The sequence below is a fragment of the Balaenoptera acutorostrata genome, chromosome 14, assembly GCF_949987535.1.
Source record: "Balaenoptera acutorostrata chromosome 14, mBalAcu1.1, whole genome shotgun sequence".
In the NCBI taxonomy this organism is placed as follows: domain Eukaryota; kingdom Metazoa; phylum Chordata; class Mammalia; order Artiodactyla; family Balaenopteridae; genus Balaenoptera; species Balaenoptera acutorostrata.
The window spans coordinates 90,750,877-90,766,266 of NC_080077.1; the positions used below are offsets into that span (position 1 = coordinate 90,750,877).

General features: G+C 32.0%; 1 protein-coding gene across 2 annotated transcripts in view; it reads left to right on the top strand.

The window, feature by feature from the left end:
* The first annotated feature begins 781 nt into the window (after window positions 1-781).
* EYS (eyes shut homolog) overlaps window positions 782-15,390 on the top strand; it is a 1,775,980-nt gene continuing 1,761,371 nt past the window's right edge. For both annotated transcript variants that reach the window (XM_057527983.1, XM_057527984.1), the window contains exons 1-2: window positions 782-1,532; window positions 5,022-5,135. In XM_057527983.1, coding sequence (XP_057383966.1) covers window positions 782-1,532; window positions 5,022-5,135 — 865 coding nt within the window. The remainder of the gene's footprint in view (window positions 1,533-5,021; window positions 5,136-15,390) is intronic.

The window sequence follows — 15,390 nt, forward strand, 5'->3', positions numbered from 1 at the left end:
CCATTCCTGCAGAAGTTGCGTGAAGACTCATTCTGAGTTTAGTCATTTGTATAACAGAATGTTCCATGAGTATTTTACATATGTGGGAGCTCCCTCCTCTTGGATTACAAGAACATGTTTTGTCACCAACAGGCACCTTAATCCTTATGTTTGTAAGAAAATATTACACAAACATTATAGTTGAACCATTTTCATTCTTAGTTGTTTTTAAGATTTTTTTTTTTTTCTAAAACTAATCAGAGAGGGATACTTGTATCTGAAAAAAATTTAAACCATCCATAAAAAAAGGATCTTGACTATTGCTGTGTTTCAGTTATGCTGAAACTTGGTATAAAAGACTGTAGTAAGTTGCTGGATTAATAATGTAATGATATCAACACTTTTCAGAAGCAGGTGAGTATATATGGCAGGATGGGATACAACGTACCTTGACCACATTTTTCCTGGCCTTGTTTCACAAAGAAGGTGCCTAGTTGTTGGTGACACAGTCCTTGCAGAAAACAGGTAAGAATTTTCTATATCATTAAGTTAGGAAAAACTTCACTAACAATGTATTATTTTTCTGTTTAAAGGTATATTTTAAACGATTGAACTCTACTGTTTCTTGATCAAAATCCAGTCATCAAATCTACTTGCACTTTGGGAATAGAGAAAGAAAGCCAGTCCCCAGGAGTCCCGGAACAAAATCTCTGCTTAGAATTTTCCAGCAATACTGAAAGCCCATTTTGCAGCAATTCTTTATGACACTTTCATGATAGATTGTAAAACACAGTTTCCCAAAATGACTGACAAATTAATTATGCTTGTGAGCCTGGTGGTTCTTCACAGCATGTTTATAAATGGAAGAACAACATGTAAACGGCACCTGGTGGAAGAATGGCGTACACAGCCCTCAACATATGTGGTGAATTGGACAGTGACAGAAAACATCTGCCTGGAGTTCTATGGGGATTGTTGGTTTGGAGATGTAAATACTAAAATGAATACTTCTGGTAATCAAGTTGTTCCCCAGATTTGCCCTTTGCAAATTCAATTAGGAGACATCCTTGTAATTTCTTCTGAACCATCTCTTCAATATCCAGAAATAAATGTGATGAATGTTTCTGAAGCATCATTCATTGACTGTCTGCAAAATACCACAACTGAAGATCAGTTATTTTTTGGTTGCAATCTAAAAGGAATGCACACTGTTAATTCTCAGTGGCTGAGTGTTGGGACACATTATTTCATCACAATAATGCCAAGTGGTCCATCCCTTTGTCAACTGGGACTTCGACTAAATGTGACGGTGAAAGAGCAGTTCTGCCAGGAATATCTGAGTTCGGAGCTTTGCTCTGGGCATGGTACATGTCTTACTGAAGTTTGGAGCAAGATATACAGCTGCCATTGCCAGCCTCCATTCTCTGGGAAATACTGCCAGGAGCTGGATTCATGTTCCTGTAAGCCATGTAAAAATAATGGCAGTGGCATTAATAAAAGAGAAAAATGGAATAAGCAAGGATATGAATGTATCTGTCACCCACAAATTACAGGTAAGATTATTTTTTAAAGTAATATAATTCTATTAAAATACTAAAATAGACTGAATTCATAAATGGTTAGTTACCAAAAAATAGGCTACGTTTTTAAGAATTTGGTAGATTTTTTAGAATGGGCTAAATTTGGATTCCGGGCATATAAAAATCCTATCAGGCATTCTTTAAAATAAAAAATTGTGCTTATTTAAAGAGGATATCTTAAAAACATATATGCTTTATCCTGAAATACCTATTTTTACATCTTTCCCCAAATCCACTCTTAATGTCTCATTAAAAAAAAAAGATTATCAGAATAATATGTTTTAGTCATTAAATGAAATTCCCAAGGTTATGGTATTTGGGGCAAGCAGTTCTGGGTGATAAGTAGAAATGAAGTGTGGATCTGAGTCGAGGATGATAAGGATACACATTATTGGGCCGAAGGTTTGAAGTTACTTGGGAGAGTTGGAGAAGAAGGGATGATTGTGAACCCAAAATAATGTTCTCAATGGTGCTGGTGTGGCACCTATAAAGTAATTGATAAATCAGACGAACAAGGAGGGAAAGAGCGTGATATAATTATCAATTGTTTTTTTTTTTTAATTATTAACCGGTTTTTATAAGGTAAATGAGAGGCAATGATGAGAAACGTTTGCAAAGGAAGACATTTGGTGAGTGGATGAAGCAAGAAGAAGGGCAACCTAAAAACAGTGTAAATAAACTAGGTTACCTGAGGCTGAAGTGAGGATTTAAGGGAAATAGACAATACCTATTTGAAAGTTTATTAAGGAATTTGGGTCATCAGAGGAAAATGAAGAGAAACATTGAGAAATGTAGTGAATATTTGACATTTGGGAATGTGTGAAAGAATTTCTTTCAATTACAGTTTCAGAGACCTGGCATGGAGAGTTACAAAAGTAAAAGGAAGATGATCTAACAAAGGGAAATGCCTGGCATTGGCAATGACGGGATGAGAAAACACACAACAGACTAACAGCACATTTTGGTCAGGAGAGGGGAAGGGGGGTGAGAAGCAGATGTTACTGGAGCCAACTGGGCTCAGGGATATAATTGCAATTTTGTGGGGCAGGCTTTAGGAGGATTCAATAGGGTTGTTCTTCTGTGTGCCTGGGAAGACTCCCTTGAAGCTAGATTTGAGGAGACTGTGTGATAAAGTGTAATGGAAGAACTCTATAAGCCATTTTAGGTTCCAAAATTCACCTAAGCCAATCATTTAAAATGTAATTTTAGACTCTTTAGGGAAGAAGTACTGAGGCTATTTCAGAAGTTAATCCCAGCATTACCCACTGGACATCCTCTCTGTATAACTGGGATCAAATTATCATTTGACTCTACTGGCAAGGGTGATAAAAGATGTAAGTTACCCTGACTCATAGTATATCAGGTAATTAAAATTAAGACAGGTCAGTAAAAAAAAAAATAAAAGCACTCAAATTTCTGATTTAGGGTGAATGGAAAAATAATTTAATCGAGAGCTCCTAAAGTATACGTTTTAACCTGTCCAAAGAATTTTAGAAAATATTTGACCAGAAAATTTCTACTACCTACATAATATTAACTGGCATAGATGTAATCATAGATCATGGAATATTATTTCAATGTTTTTATCATAACTGCATAGAATGGTTTTATCCCAATCTTTATTTCTTTGTTTATTAGAAACACAGCAGTAGATAATGTAAATAATCAAATTTTAAACTCTATAAAATTATCTAATATTATTTATTTTTTAAGACATTGGGCATATACCATGACACCACTCTAATTATGCACAATTACTTCCATTTTGAATCTTAAAAGATACAGGAATATGTAGGATTACCAAGAAACTGAGAATGTTCACTGTACTAGTTTGTTAGTGCTGCCGTAACAAAGAAACACAGTGTGAGTGGTTTCAACATTAGAAGTTTATTTTCTCAAAGTTCTAGAGACTAAGTGGTCCCAATCAAGGTGTCAGGAGGATTGGTTTCTCTGAGGCCTCTCTCCTTGGTCCATGGCCAGCCATTTCTCTCTGTGTTTTCACATCCTTTTTCTCTGTAGTGCCTGTGCATCCTCTCCTTATAAGGACATAAGTCATTTTTGATTAGGACCCAAACTAGTGACCTCATTTAACATTTATTACCTCTTTAAAGACCCTGTCTCCAAGTAAGTCACACTATGAGGTCCTGGGGGTTAGGATTTCAACATCAGAATGTTTTTTTTTGGGGTGGTCACAATTTAGCTATTACACCCACTAGGACTGAAAGAGAACATGACCTACTGAACATACTACTGATACTTTAGCTTTTGTGTATGGAAATATTTTGGCACACAATTACTTATTGTAATTACTTATTACTTATATTTTCATTGTGTTGGGGATTGTTTGGAGGTAAGTGAAGGAAGAAGAGTTCTGCATTAGTGAGGTAGAGATGTCAGTCTATAAAGAATCTGAAAAGCATCAACTGGCCAAAACTGCTCACAAATTACATTAAGAATTCAATTAGAATGGGGGAAGTGGCAGGCTTATTGCCAAATCATGTGCAACTGTTTTGTAGTGACATTTGTCCATGTGTCACGCCCTGGAATTTTGTTGGCACATTACTCTAAGAAGGATATTATGAGATGATCAACTACATAGAAATATATGTTATGCAAGGTTGTGTTTTTTTGTTTAGTAGGACCATGATAGCTTGTACAAGTGGGATTTGGAAAACTTGATATAGCAGCAAAGAAAGTGTGGAATTTAGAAGCTTGTGCATGGCTTCTGAGAATCCAAGCAGTCTTCCCTTTTTTCTTCCAAATAATTTTAGATTAGATTAGATTAGATTTGATTTGAATTGATTTGTTTTGATTTTACTGTGGAGAGAATGATTAATATGAGGAATTAATACGAGGTCTACCCTCAAACAAAATTTTAAGTGTATAATATATTATTGTTGACAACAGGTGCAATGTTGCACAGCAGGTCTCTAGATCTTATTTTTCTTGCCTTGACTGAAAATTTATGCCCTGGTTCCTCTTCAGATGGTATAATACTTTCACATTTTCCTAGTTTGGATCATTACCTTGGCTAGGTAGTAGGGCTAAGATATAATATATTATACATTTGAATGTGTCACTTTGTATATTACCACAGCAATGCTCCAGCATATGTTGAAGAATTGATACTTACATATATTAATATTATCTACATGATTAACACATTCAAATTATCATAAAAAATTAACTAGAGCTCAAATATCACCAATCAGAAAAATATTTTAATATTATATTATGCAGTGAAAGGATGGAAAAACTGATGTCAAATTTATTAAAATTAAGTTTTGTTTCCATTTAAATCCATCATCATGAAGCACTATGTCTTAGTTAGAATTACACTATTCAAAATTTTTTATATTATTCATTATTAAAAATTTGAGAGAAACCTATGACCTTAATTAACTATATAAATATAATATACATATTTTAATCTAGTTGAAACATTGTCTTTTATTTTTATAGACATAAATTGTTTAGAAATAATTAGGCAGTGTCAACCACATATCTGTTTCCATGGGAACTGCAGAAATATTACTGCAAATAGTTTCATTTGTGATTGTGAGGAACCATTTTCAGGTAAAAATACACATATATGTATGTATGCATACATACACACAAATAATTTTAATTTTGTCATTTATTTCAAATTAGACTTGAAATGTTTCATTTATTACTGAAAAATACAAGATTAGTGGTTCTATACTCTGACTTTTTTGAAGAATAAATTTAAGAGATCAATTTGTTTAACAATTAAATGATTATTCTGCTAAATATTGATATTTCATAATATATGAAGAGTTTAGACACCAATTGAACAATTTTTTTTTTTTTTTACTATGGTAAAATATATTTTGTTCTTAGGTACTAAAATATGTTTACAAAGAGTGTATATTTTGCACATAATTAGCAAAATTATAACTCTATTATTTCCATAGGTAACAGGTCAGTACAGACAAATCCCCTTTCATGAAGCACAAAAATGTTTTATTCCTTCTCAAATAAACTTAAAGATGTCAATAAAATCACTGTTTAAACCAATAGTTTCTTAACTTTTGATTAAATACTTAACAATTAAATTGTGTTTAAATCACTCTGATCTCATCTTTGAACCCTTCCACAGTTTCCCATTTTCTGGGAAATATAACTCACCATCAGTGTTTGTCCCTCTTCAAAATGTCGTTGGGTAGTGGTGTCTCCGGCCACAATTAGGTACCTAAAGACTCCTTTCTTGGGAGTGAAACAGAAATTGTGTCTCCCAAACTGCAGAGTGGTAACTCTAAGTGTTTCTCTTGCAGATCCTTCCATGTAACCTAATTGAGAGAGATTTGAAAGTTTGGTAGAGTGTATCATCAGCCACTGCCAGTGGTAGGAGGGGTTGGTAGCAGTGCAGGTGGTAAGAACTCCAACAACTGTCTTCAAAGAAATGTTTTCAGGGCTTTTCCCTTCAGGTCATTTATTTCCTGAGCTAGGTTATGAGTTGTTAGGTGTTTTATAATAGCTTACCATATCCTGTAGGTTTATGAAGAATATATAATTTATCTTCCAAACCATGGCATTTTTGAACAAAAGAGGTAGCTAAAAGGAGTTACAAATACATAATATTTGAAATATTTATTTATTCTTTGACAAATTGTTTTCATTAAATAGGCAGACAAATAATGTAGCTCTATTCAAAAAATTAATTTCTAAAATTCCTTCCAAAGAAAATAATTGTAACTTGGTCTCTGCAAATCAGAAGGACATTTTAAAACATACTTTATATTGATTATCTGAAACATTAAAAATAATATAAGCAGAAACTATATTTACACCTATTTTTCTGAGGAATGAGTATTTTTCAATATTGTCTTATAATTGTAATTTTTTATAAAGCTATCTATACCCTCTTCAAAGTTGCATTTATGATTAATAAATATGAAGTCATTTAATGCCTTCAGTTGACTCTTCTCCTAACTGTGCCATCTTAACTGAAGACATTTTCACCGAACATATTTTGAGGTTCTTGCTAATCTCAAAGGAAAATCTGCTAAATGTTAAGTATTCCCAATTATATTTTTTTTTGTATAAAATACATCAATAAAGTATGTCCATAGGAGCTGTATTTTATTCTATTCAAAATTATTTTTGACAAACATTTTCAAAGAGAATCTTCATGAAATAAATGGTCTCTATGTATGATTCCTTAGAATGTTTGGCAAACTTTAGGTGCTTCAATTGATTTCCACTATGTCCTAGCACAAAAAAATAATCTGTGAAATATAGGATTTCTGTCAAATGTTGTTCCCCATAAGTGCAGCTATTCCAAAGCCTAGTTATAACATTTATGATCTCGAGCACTTTTGAATTCATTGAGCTTAAGTTTTTCATTGTATTGTGTAGGAATAAGTTTTAATGTCTTTTTTAAAATAAGTACATTTCACTAAAACTTTCAAAAACCAGTCTTTTGTTCTTGATTTATTGTTTTTTTGATTAAATGTTTGTAACTGATTTTGAATGAGATGCAACCAAAACTTACAATATTTTCACTAAAATACCAAAACCTCCCTGAAATACTGGATTTATTTTCAAAGTCATTCTTCACATGTTTAAACATTTCTAAAATTTGAATGTTAATGGACAGCAGCAAAAGAAAGCACATTTTGCTATGTTACATTATTTTCAATATCACCTTTACTCCAAAAATTTTAGTCTGTTGTCCTGTGAATATTTTAAATTATTTGTAAATTTTGCAACTATAGATTCTATTCCACTTGTGTGAGCATCACAACTGGTTTGCTTTTAAACTATGAATTATGTATGAACCACAATAAATTCCAAGTACATTTTTTTCATCCTTTTCTCAACTTGATCAAACAATGTATATATCATTATAAACTTAACAAAATTTATACTTATAATTTTAGCACAAGAGCACATAACCTTATCTTTGAACATTTTTAGCGAATTTTCAATAGCATGCCTAATATTGTCAGATACCTTGCCTTCAACAGAACAAAACTATTATTGAAATAAACTGATTATGTATTTGAAACCTCTGATTTTACTAGTATAGGCTGGTATCTTTTATCTTTGTGTCAATTTATTCTGCTAACTGAGCCAACACATTTATAACAATCGCTTTACTTTTAGTATGTACAGAGAAACTTGCAATAGAAAATTAGGAAAATAATTTTGCTACAGTCGTGTGATCTAAGTGAAAATACATGCTTCAGAGAGTTATATGTAAGAATACCTTCTTTACCTGAACTTAACTCATCAACGTGAGGGAGTCTTTTAAAATAATTACTAACATTTAAATAGATGCTGATGGCTTTTGAACTAAAACGTATCTTCTGGTTTCATGTAGTCAGTGATGCCAATATACTCAGAGGTCGATCATTAAAGTGACATAGTTTAGGAGTAAACTCCATATTCATTACCAACTTTCTAGGGAAACAAATTTGAAACATACTTTTTATTAAAAATTTAATATTTTGATATCATTGCATTTAAAGTATTTATTGTAAAATAAGAAATAAATATCAGAAAACAATAAAATACAGTAGTTGTATATTTATACCAGAAGATTGAAAACTTTTTTCTGAAAAGGATCAGATAGTAAATATTTTATACTTTCTGAGTCATATGGTATCTGTCAAGGTAACTCAACTCTGCTATTGAGTTAGTAGTGTGAAAGCATCCATAGACAGTACATAAATGTATGGATTTTGTTATGTTCCAATAAAACTTTATTTACAAAATCAGGTGGTAGGTCATATTTGGCTCACAGTTGTAATTTACTAACCCCTGATTTATAACATACAACGAACGATCAACTCTATAGCAAGGACATATAGACTCTCTACAAACTCCATGACAGGAATGTTTGTCCTCAGTTTGTCTCTCATATAAAACATAGACATAATCCATAATTTCCTGTGGTCCCACTGACTCAGCTTACTTGCAGTGAGCAGCTTTAGATCTTTCTCCTCCAAGCTAAGAAGGAGGCGACTGTTTGTGGCAGCTTGGTTTTCAAAATCCACAAGCGGCCCTATATGAGAGATATAATACCCCTTGTATCTGAAAAAGACTGAGAAAAGAGAGGTAGTTATCACTGGTTAACTTGCAAGTTTGTCCTCATGTTAAAATAAAATACTGCTTATGTATCCTAGAAAAGACCATGGCTGAATCTAAAGTACAAAGTAGAGATACATCAAACCCATTTGCTTACTTTAATGCAACTGTGAATAATATTACTTGGTTAGAAAATACAGGACAAACGTTCATTTGATAATTGGGGAGAATTTATATCTCCGAAATAGTGTCCTACACTCCATGAGCATAAACTCGTGTTATTGTGGACAAAATAGGATGATGACTCTATTAGAAGACCTAGTAACTATAATAGATTGAGGTTCTTTTTGGTATGTATTGTATTATTCTGTGACCTAAAGCCTTAGCCAAAAATGTGTAGGAAGTATCACATTTTTAAAACTTATAAAGTATGTATGTACGCATGCATGTACGTATATATGTATCTATCAAACATCTATCTATATATCTATCCTTCTATCTATGCAATTATCTTATACATACTTTCTAATTAATTTCTTCAAAAACCTTTAGGAACTAATATATGTATAATCTTTTTGCTCAGTGTGATGATCTGTGCATATTACTACATATTATCTGATATATGAAGCAGGATTCACAAATAAATTGAGATTATAGTTTTCCAAAGAGTCATATTAAAAGTCATAAACTTTGTATTTCCAATGTCTTATTAATCAGTTATTATTACATAAATTAGCTTTTATGTTAAAGTCCCACTGCTCTTGAATTTTACTCCAGACTGGGAATTTTGGAACTCATGTCTTTTGGAAAGGTATAGCCATCATGCTAGAAGCAGTTTAATAATCTATATCTAATGCAAATTTAAATCAAGATGGCAAAGAAATAATGTGGAATACATCAATTGTATTTTAAAACTAGTGATACTTTAGGAAAAACAGATTCCTGACTTTTAAGACACCTCAAATAGTGTGTTAAAGTATACACTACCAAATGTAAAACCGATAGCTAGTGGGAAGCAGCCGCATAGCACTAGGAGATCAGCTCATGCTTTGTGACCACCTACAGGGGTGGGATAGGGAGGGTGGGAGGGAGGGAGTCGCAAGAGGGAAGAGATATGGGGATATATGTATATGTATAGCTGATTCACTTTGTTATAAAGCAGAAACTAACACACCATTGTAAAGCAATTATACCCAATAAAGATGTTTAAAAAAAAAAGAATAATTATCCATGAGGTAAAACTACAATCACAAACCTTATAAAAGTAAAATTAAGGAGTAAAGATCTAATCTAAAACTGTATGAAAATGTATTCTTCATTGTAATTCCAAACTTGAAAATGCTATACAAGATTTATGTATCTATTATAAAATGATCTTCTCTAATTTTATAACTTCATAAGGTTTATTGCAAAAAAAAAATCATGTATTTTTGGAGCAATTCAAGGAACTATTAAAATTCTCCTGGTCAGTTCCATATTTTCAAAACTTTTCAAATATGATTTTGATATAGGAACAAGTGATTGTCAGAAAATAAGCTCACAGTCTTAGTTTAAGAATAAGTTACAGCTGCAAAAAAATAATTTTAGTTTCAGGATTCAAGAAAGTTTATTTGCAAGGCATGCTGTGATCTCTATACCCAAGATGAATGATTTTTGGAAAACACGGCATTGCATTGGAGGAATAAGTACTTTTCAGGATGTGATAACCCCAGGTATCATTCTGACTGATAAGAGGTCTAATCTGATGAGTGAAGATTACTGTAAGACATTTCATTAGCAGTTTAAAGCAGAAAGAAGGCAGAAAAGCTTTCAAGATAAAGTAAATTCCCCCATTTTCAAAATCCCTACCAGTGGGTAGAATTTATGGAGAATAGTATTTTGCCCATGGAAAGGAAAGCTAGCAGGAGCTAAATCAGATATATATATTTTTTTCATTTTTAATAATTGAACTTTAATCCTATTTGAAACTCAGTTCTGGTAGAGGCTAGAAAACGAATCTCAGTCCACTCCACGCTAGCTCTAACCCCCTGCCGGCTAGAGAACTGAACTAGTCCTGCTCTCATAAGTGTAATTTGTTAATTATTGTGGATAATTAATCATGTCACACGAGCCAATAGGCACACTACAGGTACAATCAACTCTATGGATTAGCATTCATACAACTTAGAGTTAAAATTATGGCAAATAGTTACACAAGCTACACATTTAACAATGCACATAATATTCTTAGTTGTTGACTAGGAAGGCTTTTATGTACTTTGGATTGTTATTTACATCATCACACCTTACTTTGTTGTACTTTTCTTCTTGATTCTCTGGTCACTGCAATCACTATCAGCACTGATAGTGACCCATACTTCTAAGCACAGCATAATCCACAGTAACATAACACCAGAAAAGCAAAGGCTCTGTATCCAATTACTAACAGGAAGGATTTCCTTTGCTACCCTACTCCAGCCTGATGGACTGAAGCTTCCTTTGTGCCTTTTGTTTTTTTGTGTGTCCTTCCAGTGTGATAAATTCTCCTTTGACTGATTGGCAAAGCAATGCATCCAACTGCTCCCCATCCCACTGTAAATTGTCTCAAGACAATGTGTGTGCCAACTAAGTATCTGGTATATATTATTCATTTAATAAGTGGTAATTATTGATAACTATGAGATCTCAGGATGATCATTTTTTTAATATCTTGTGTTAATGAATGAGAGTATAAATTGATTACAAACGAAAAGTTTTGAATGCTCAATAAAGCATATAATTTAGCTAAATTAATGAAACATATATGTTGTGCCAATTTGAATGACCTCTCATTATTATTCAATAAATAGAACATTTATTAACTACTATTTATTATGTGCCGGTTTTTTTTTTTGTCTTTTTTTTTTTTTTTTTTTAATGTGCCTTTCTTTTTATCAGAAAACAAGTCCATGAAATAATCTCATCTCTATTTTACTTTTTGAGGAAATGTTGGAAATAGAGTCAAAACTTGGATTATTTTACTGTAGTGATACTGATCTTAAACCAATGTTATGCTGTATCACTAGTTTATTCAGTGAAAAGATAACTAAATAATAATGGTGCAGTGTCAGTGTAATTTGTGTAGTACCTATAGACCTTGAGAACGAATATGGCTTACTCATTTTGTCATCTCTAAGTTGTCTCTCTTTATTGATGTGTAGAAAAATTTTATATATCCTGATAGAAGTAATTAGTATATGGGTATTACAAATACTTTCAGCCTGTGGTTTGTCTTTTCATCTTTTAATCCATGTATTTTGATGAGCAGATGTTTTATAAGTTGATGAAGTCCAATTTATATATATTTTTTAATTTTTATGTTTAGTGGGTGTTATGTTTCTTTAGGAAAAATTTGCATATCCCAAAGACATAAAGATATTCTCCTATGTTTCTCCTAGAAGATTTACAGTTTTAGCCTCTCTGTTTAGGTTGATGATTTATTCAAAGTTAAGTTTTGTGATTCATATAGAATCAACGTTCTTTTTCTTTCTCATATAAAGAGATCTAGTTATTCAGCAAAATTGAGGAAAACTCTCTTTACCCATGGATTTGTTTGGCATCATTGTCAAAAACCAATGAAGCATATATGTGTGTGTCCATTTCTACATTCTCTATTCTATTGCATCAATCTGTCTGTCTTCCTTTTAGCCAACAACACCCTCTCTTGATTTGTATAGATATATAATGAAACTTGAGGTCATGTAATATGAGTTTTTCAACTTTTTTTTTTTTTTTATCAAGATTGTTTTGGCTATTCTATATCCTGTGCTTTTCCATATAAATCTTAGAATAACTTGAAATTTTATCTAAAAATTTCTGCTAGTGTTTTAATTTGGACTGTTTTGAATCTATTGTTCAATTTTGGGAGGACAACAACTTACCAATATTCAATTTTCTAATCTATGAGCATGATATATGGCTGTAATTATTTAGGACTTTACTAATCTCTCAGTAACATGCTATATTTTTCAGAGGAAGGGAATTGCACATTAAAATGGTTTGGTTAAATTTTAAAGTATTTTAATATTTTTGATGATAGTATAATTGTTTTAAATTTTTTCTAATAATTTGCTCTTATATATAGACATATAATTACCATGTACCCTAAGTCCATGATAAATGCCTTTATTAGTTCCAATTATTCCCTGAGATTCTTTAGGATTTTCTGTCTGAACAATTTTATTGTTTGAAAATAAAGTTCTTTTTATATATTCCTTTCTAATATAATACTTATGATTTTATTTGATTATCTTATTGTCCTGGCTAGGTCCTCAGATACAATCTTTAATAACAAAGGGGGCATCCTTCACTTTTTTTTTTTTTTTTTAATTTTTATTGGAATATAGTTGATTTACAATGTTGTGCTAGTTTCCGGTGTACAGCAAAGTGAATCTGTTATACATGTACATATATCCACTCTTTTTTTAGATTATTTTCCCATATAGGCCATTACAGAGTATTGAGTAGAATTCCCTGTGCTATACAGTAGGTCCTTATTAGTTATCTATTTTATATATAGTAGTGTGTTTATGTCAATCTCAATCTTCCAATTGATCCCTCCCCCACCCTTACCCCTGGTAACCATAAGTTTGTTTTCTACTTCTGAAACTCTATTTCTGTTTTGTAGATAAGTTCATTTGTACGCTTTTTTAGAGATTCCACATATAAGTGATATCATATGATATTTATCATTCTCTGTCTTACTTACTTCACTCAATATGAGAATCTCTAGGTCCAACCATGTTGCTGCAAATGGCTTCATTTCATTCTTTTTTATGGCTGAGTAATATGCGATTATATATATGTACCACATCTTCTTTATCCATTCCTGTGTTGATGGACATTTAGGGTGCTTCCATGTTCTGGCTATTGTAAATAGTGTTGCAATGAACATTGGGGTACATGTATCTTTTCGAATTATGGTTTTCTCCAGATATATGACCGGGAGTGGGATTGCTGGATCATATGGTAGCTCTATTTTTAGGTTTTTAAGGATCTTTCACACTGTTCTCCATAGTGTCTGTCCAAGTTTACATTCCCACCAACAGTGTAGGAGGTCTCCGTTTTCTCCACCTCCTCTCTAGCATTTATTGTTCACAGATTTTTTGATGATGGCCATTCTGACTGGTGTGAAGTGATACCTCATTGTAGTTTTGATTTGCATTTCTCTAATAATTAGTGATGTCAAGCATCTTTTCATACACTTTTTATATTTTTCTTGATGTTAAGTATTCGGTATTTCATTAAGTCTAATGTTAGCTGTATGTTTTACATAGACATTGTTGTCAAATAAAGAGAGTCTCTTTCTAGTTATAGTCTGTTGATAATTTTTATGAGGATTGGACAATGAATGTTGACAATGTTTTCACTGCACCTATTGAGATGATTTTATGATGTCTAAAGTTAATTTTATGGTTTTCTAATGTCTTCAGTTAATTCATGAATTACAGATTTTCATATCTAAACCAACCTTGCATTCCTGGGCTATAACTCAATTGGACATGATAAATTATTATTTTTACATGCTCTGTGTTTAGTTGGTAATATTTCGTTAATTTTTTTTCAGTTATATTCATGTAGGATATTGATCTTTCGTTTTCTAGAATTATTTCTTTATGTTGATACATAATGGTTAACCTGGACTCTACATTTTGAAAAGATGTATAAATTTGGTATTAATTTCTTCCCTAAATGTTTGATATCACTCATTACTAAATAACTTAAACTGTAATATATTTATTGTAAAATTTTGGATAAAATTGAATTATTTTAACACAGGCAGATACATTAATATTTTCCAATTCTTGTCAGATTTCAGAAGTTGTTCTATTCAAGGAAGTTTTTTGTAACATATTAGTTGTTGGACTTTGGGCATAATGTTCATAATATTATCTTATTGCTCTTTTAATATCTGTGGGATCAGAAGTAATGTCCATTATTTCATTCATGATAGTCCTTTTTCTTTTATCAGCATCTTAGGATTTTCTTAATATTGTTGATCTTTTCAATGTACCAAACATTAACTTAGCTAATTTCCTCTATTGTTTTCTATTTCACTTATTTCTTCTTATTATTCTCTCTACTGATTTTGGGTTTAATGTACTCATGTTTACTGGTTTTAATACAGAGGCAATTCATTGACTTGATACTCCTGTCCTCTGGCCTTCAATGCTTCTCATAAAAAGTCAATTATCATTTGCATTATTTTTTACTCAGGTATGTCATTTTTTCTCTAGCTGATTTAATGATATTATATTTTGAATACTGACTATGCTTTGCCTAACAGTGATTTTTGTTGTATTCGTTCTACATGGAGACTGCCAAGGTTTTTGTATTTGAAAGGTAATTTTTTAACTATATCTGGAAAGCTTTAAGCCACTATTGTATTTTTTTATCTTTTATTTTTTTATTTTTAGTTTTTATGTTTCCAATTGAATTTATTTATTTATTTATTTAAACATCTTTATTAGAGTATAATTGCTTTAAAATGGTGTGTTAGTTTCTGCTTTATAACAAAGGGAATCAGTTATATAGACATATGTCCCCATATCTCCTCCCTCTTGCATCTCCCTCCTCCCACCCTCCCTATCCCACACCTCTAGGTGGTCACAAAGCACCGAGCTGATCTCCCTGTGCTATGCAGCTGCTTCCCACTAGCTATCTATTTTACATTTGGTAATGTATATATGTCCATGCCACTCTCTCACTTTGTCCCAGCTTACCCTTCCCTGTCCCCATGTCCTCAAGTCCATTCTTTAGT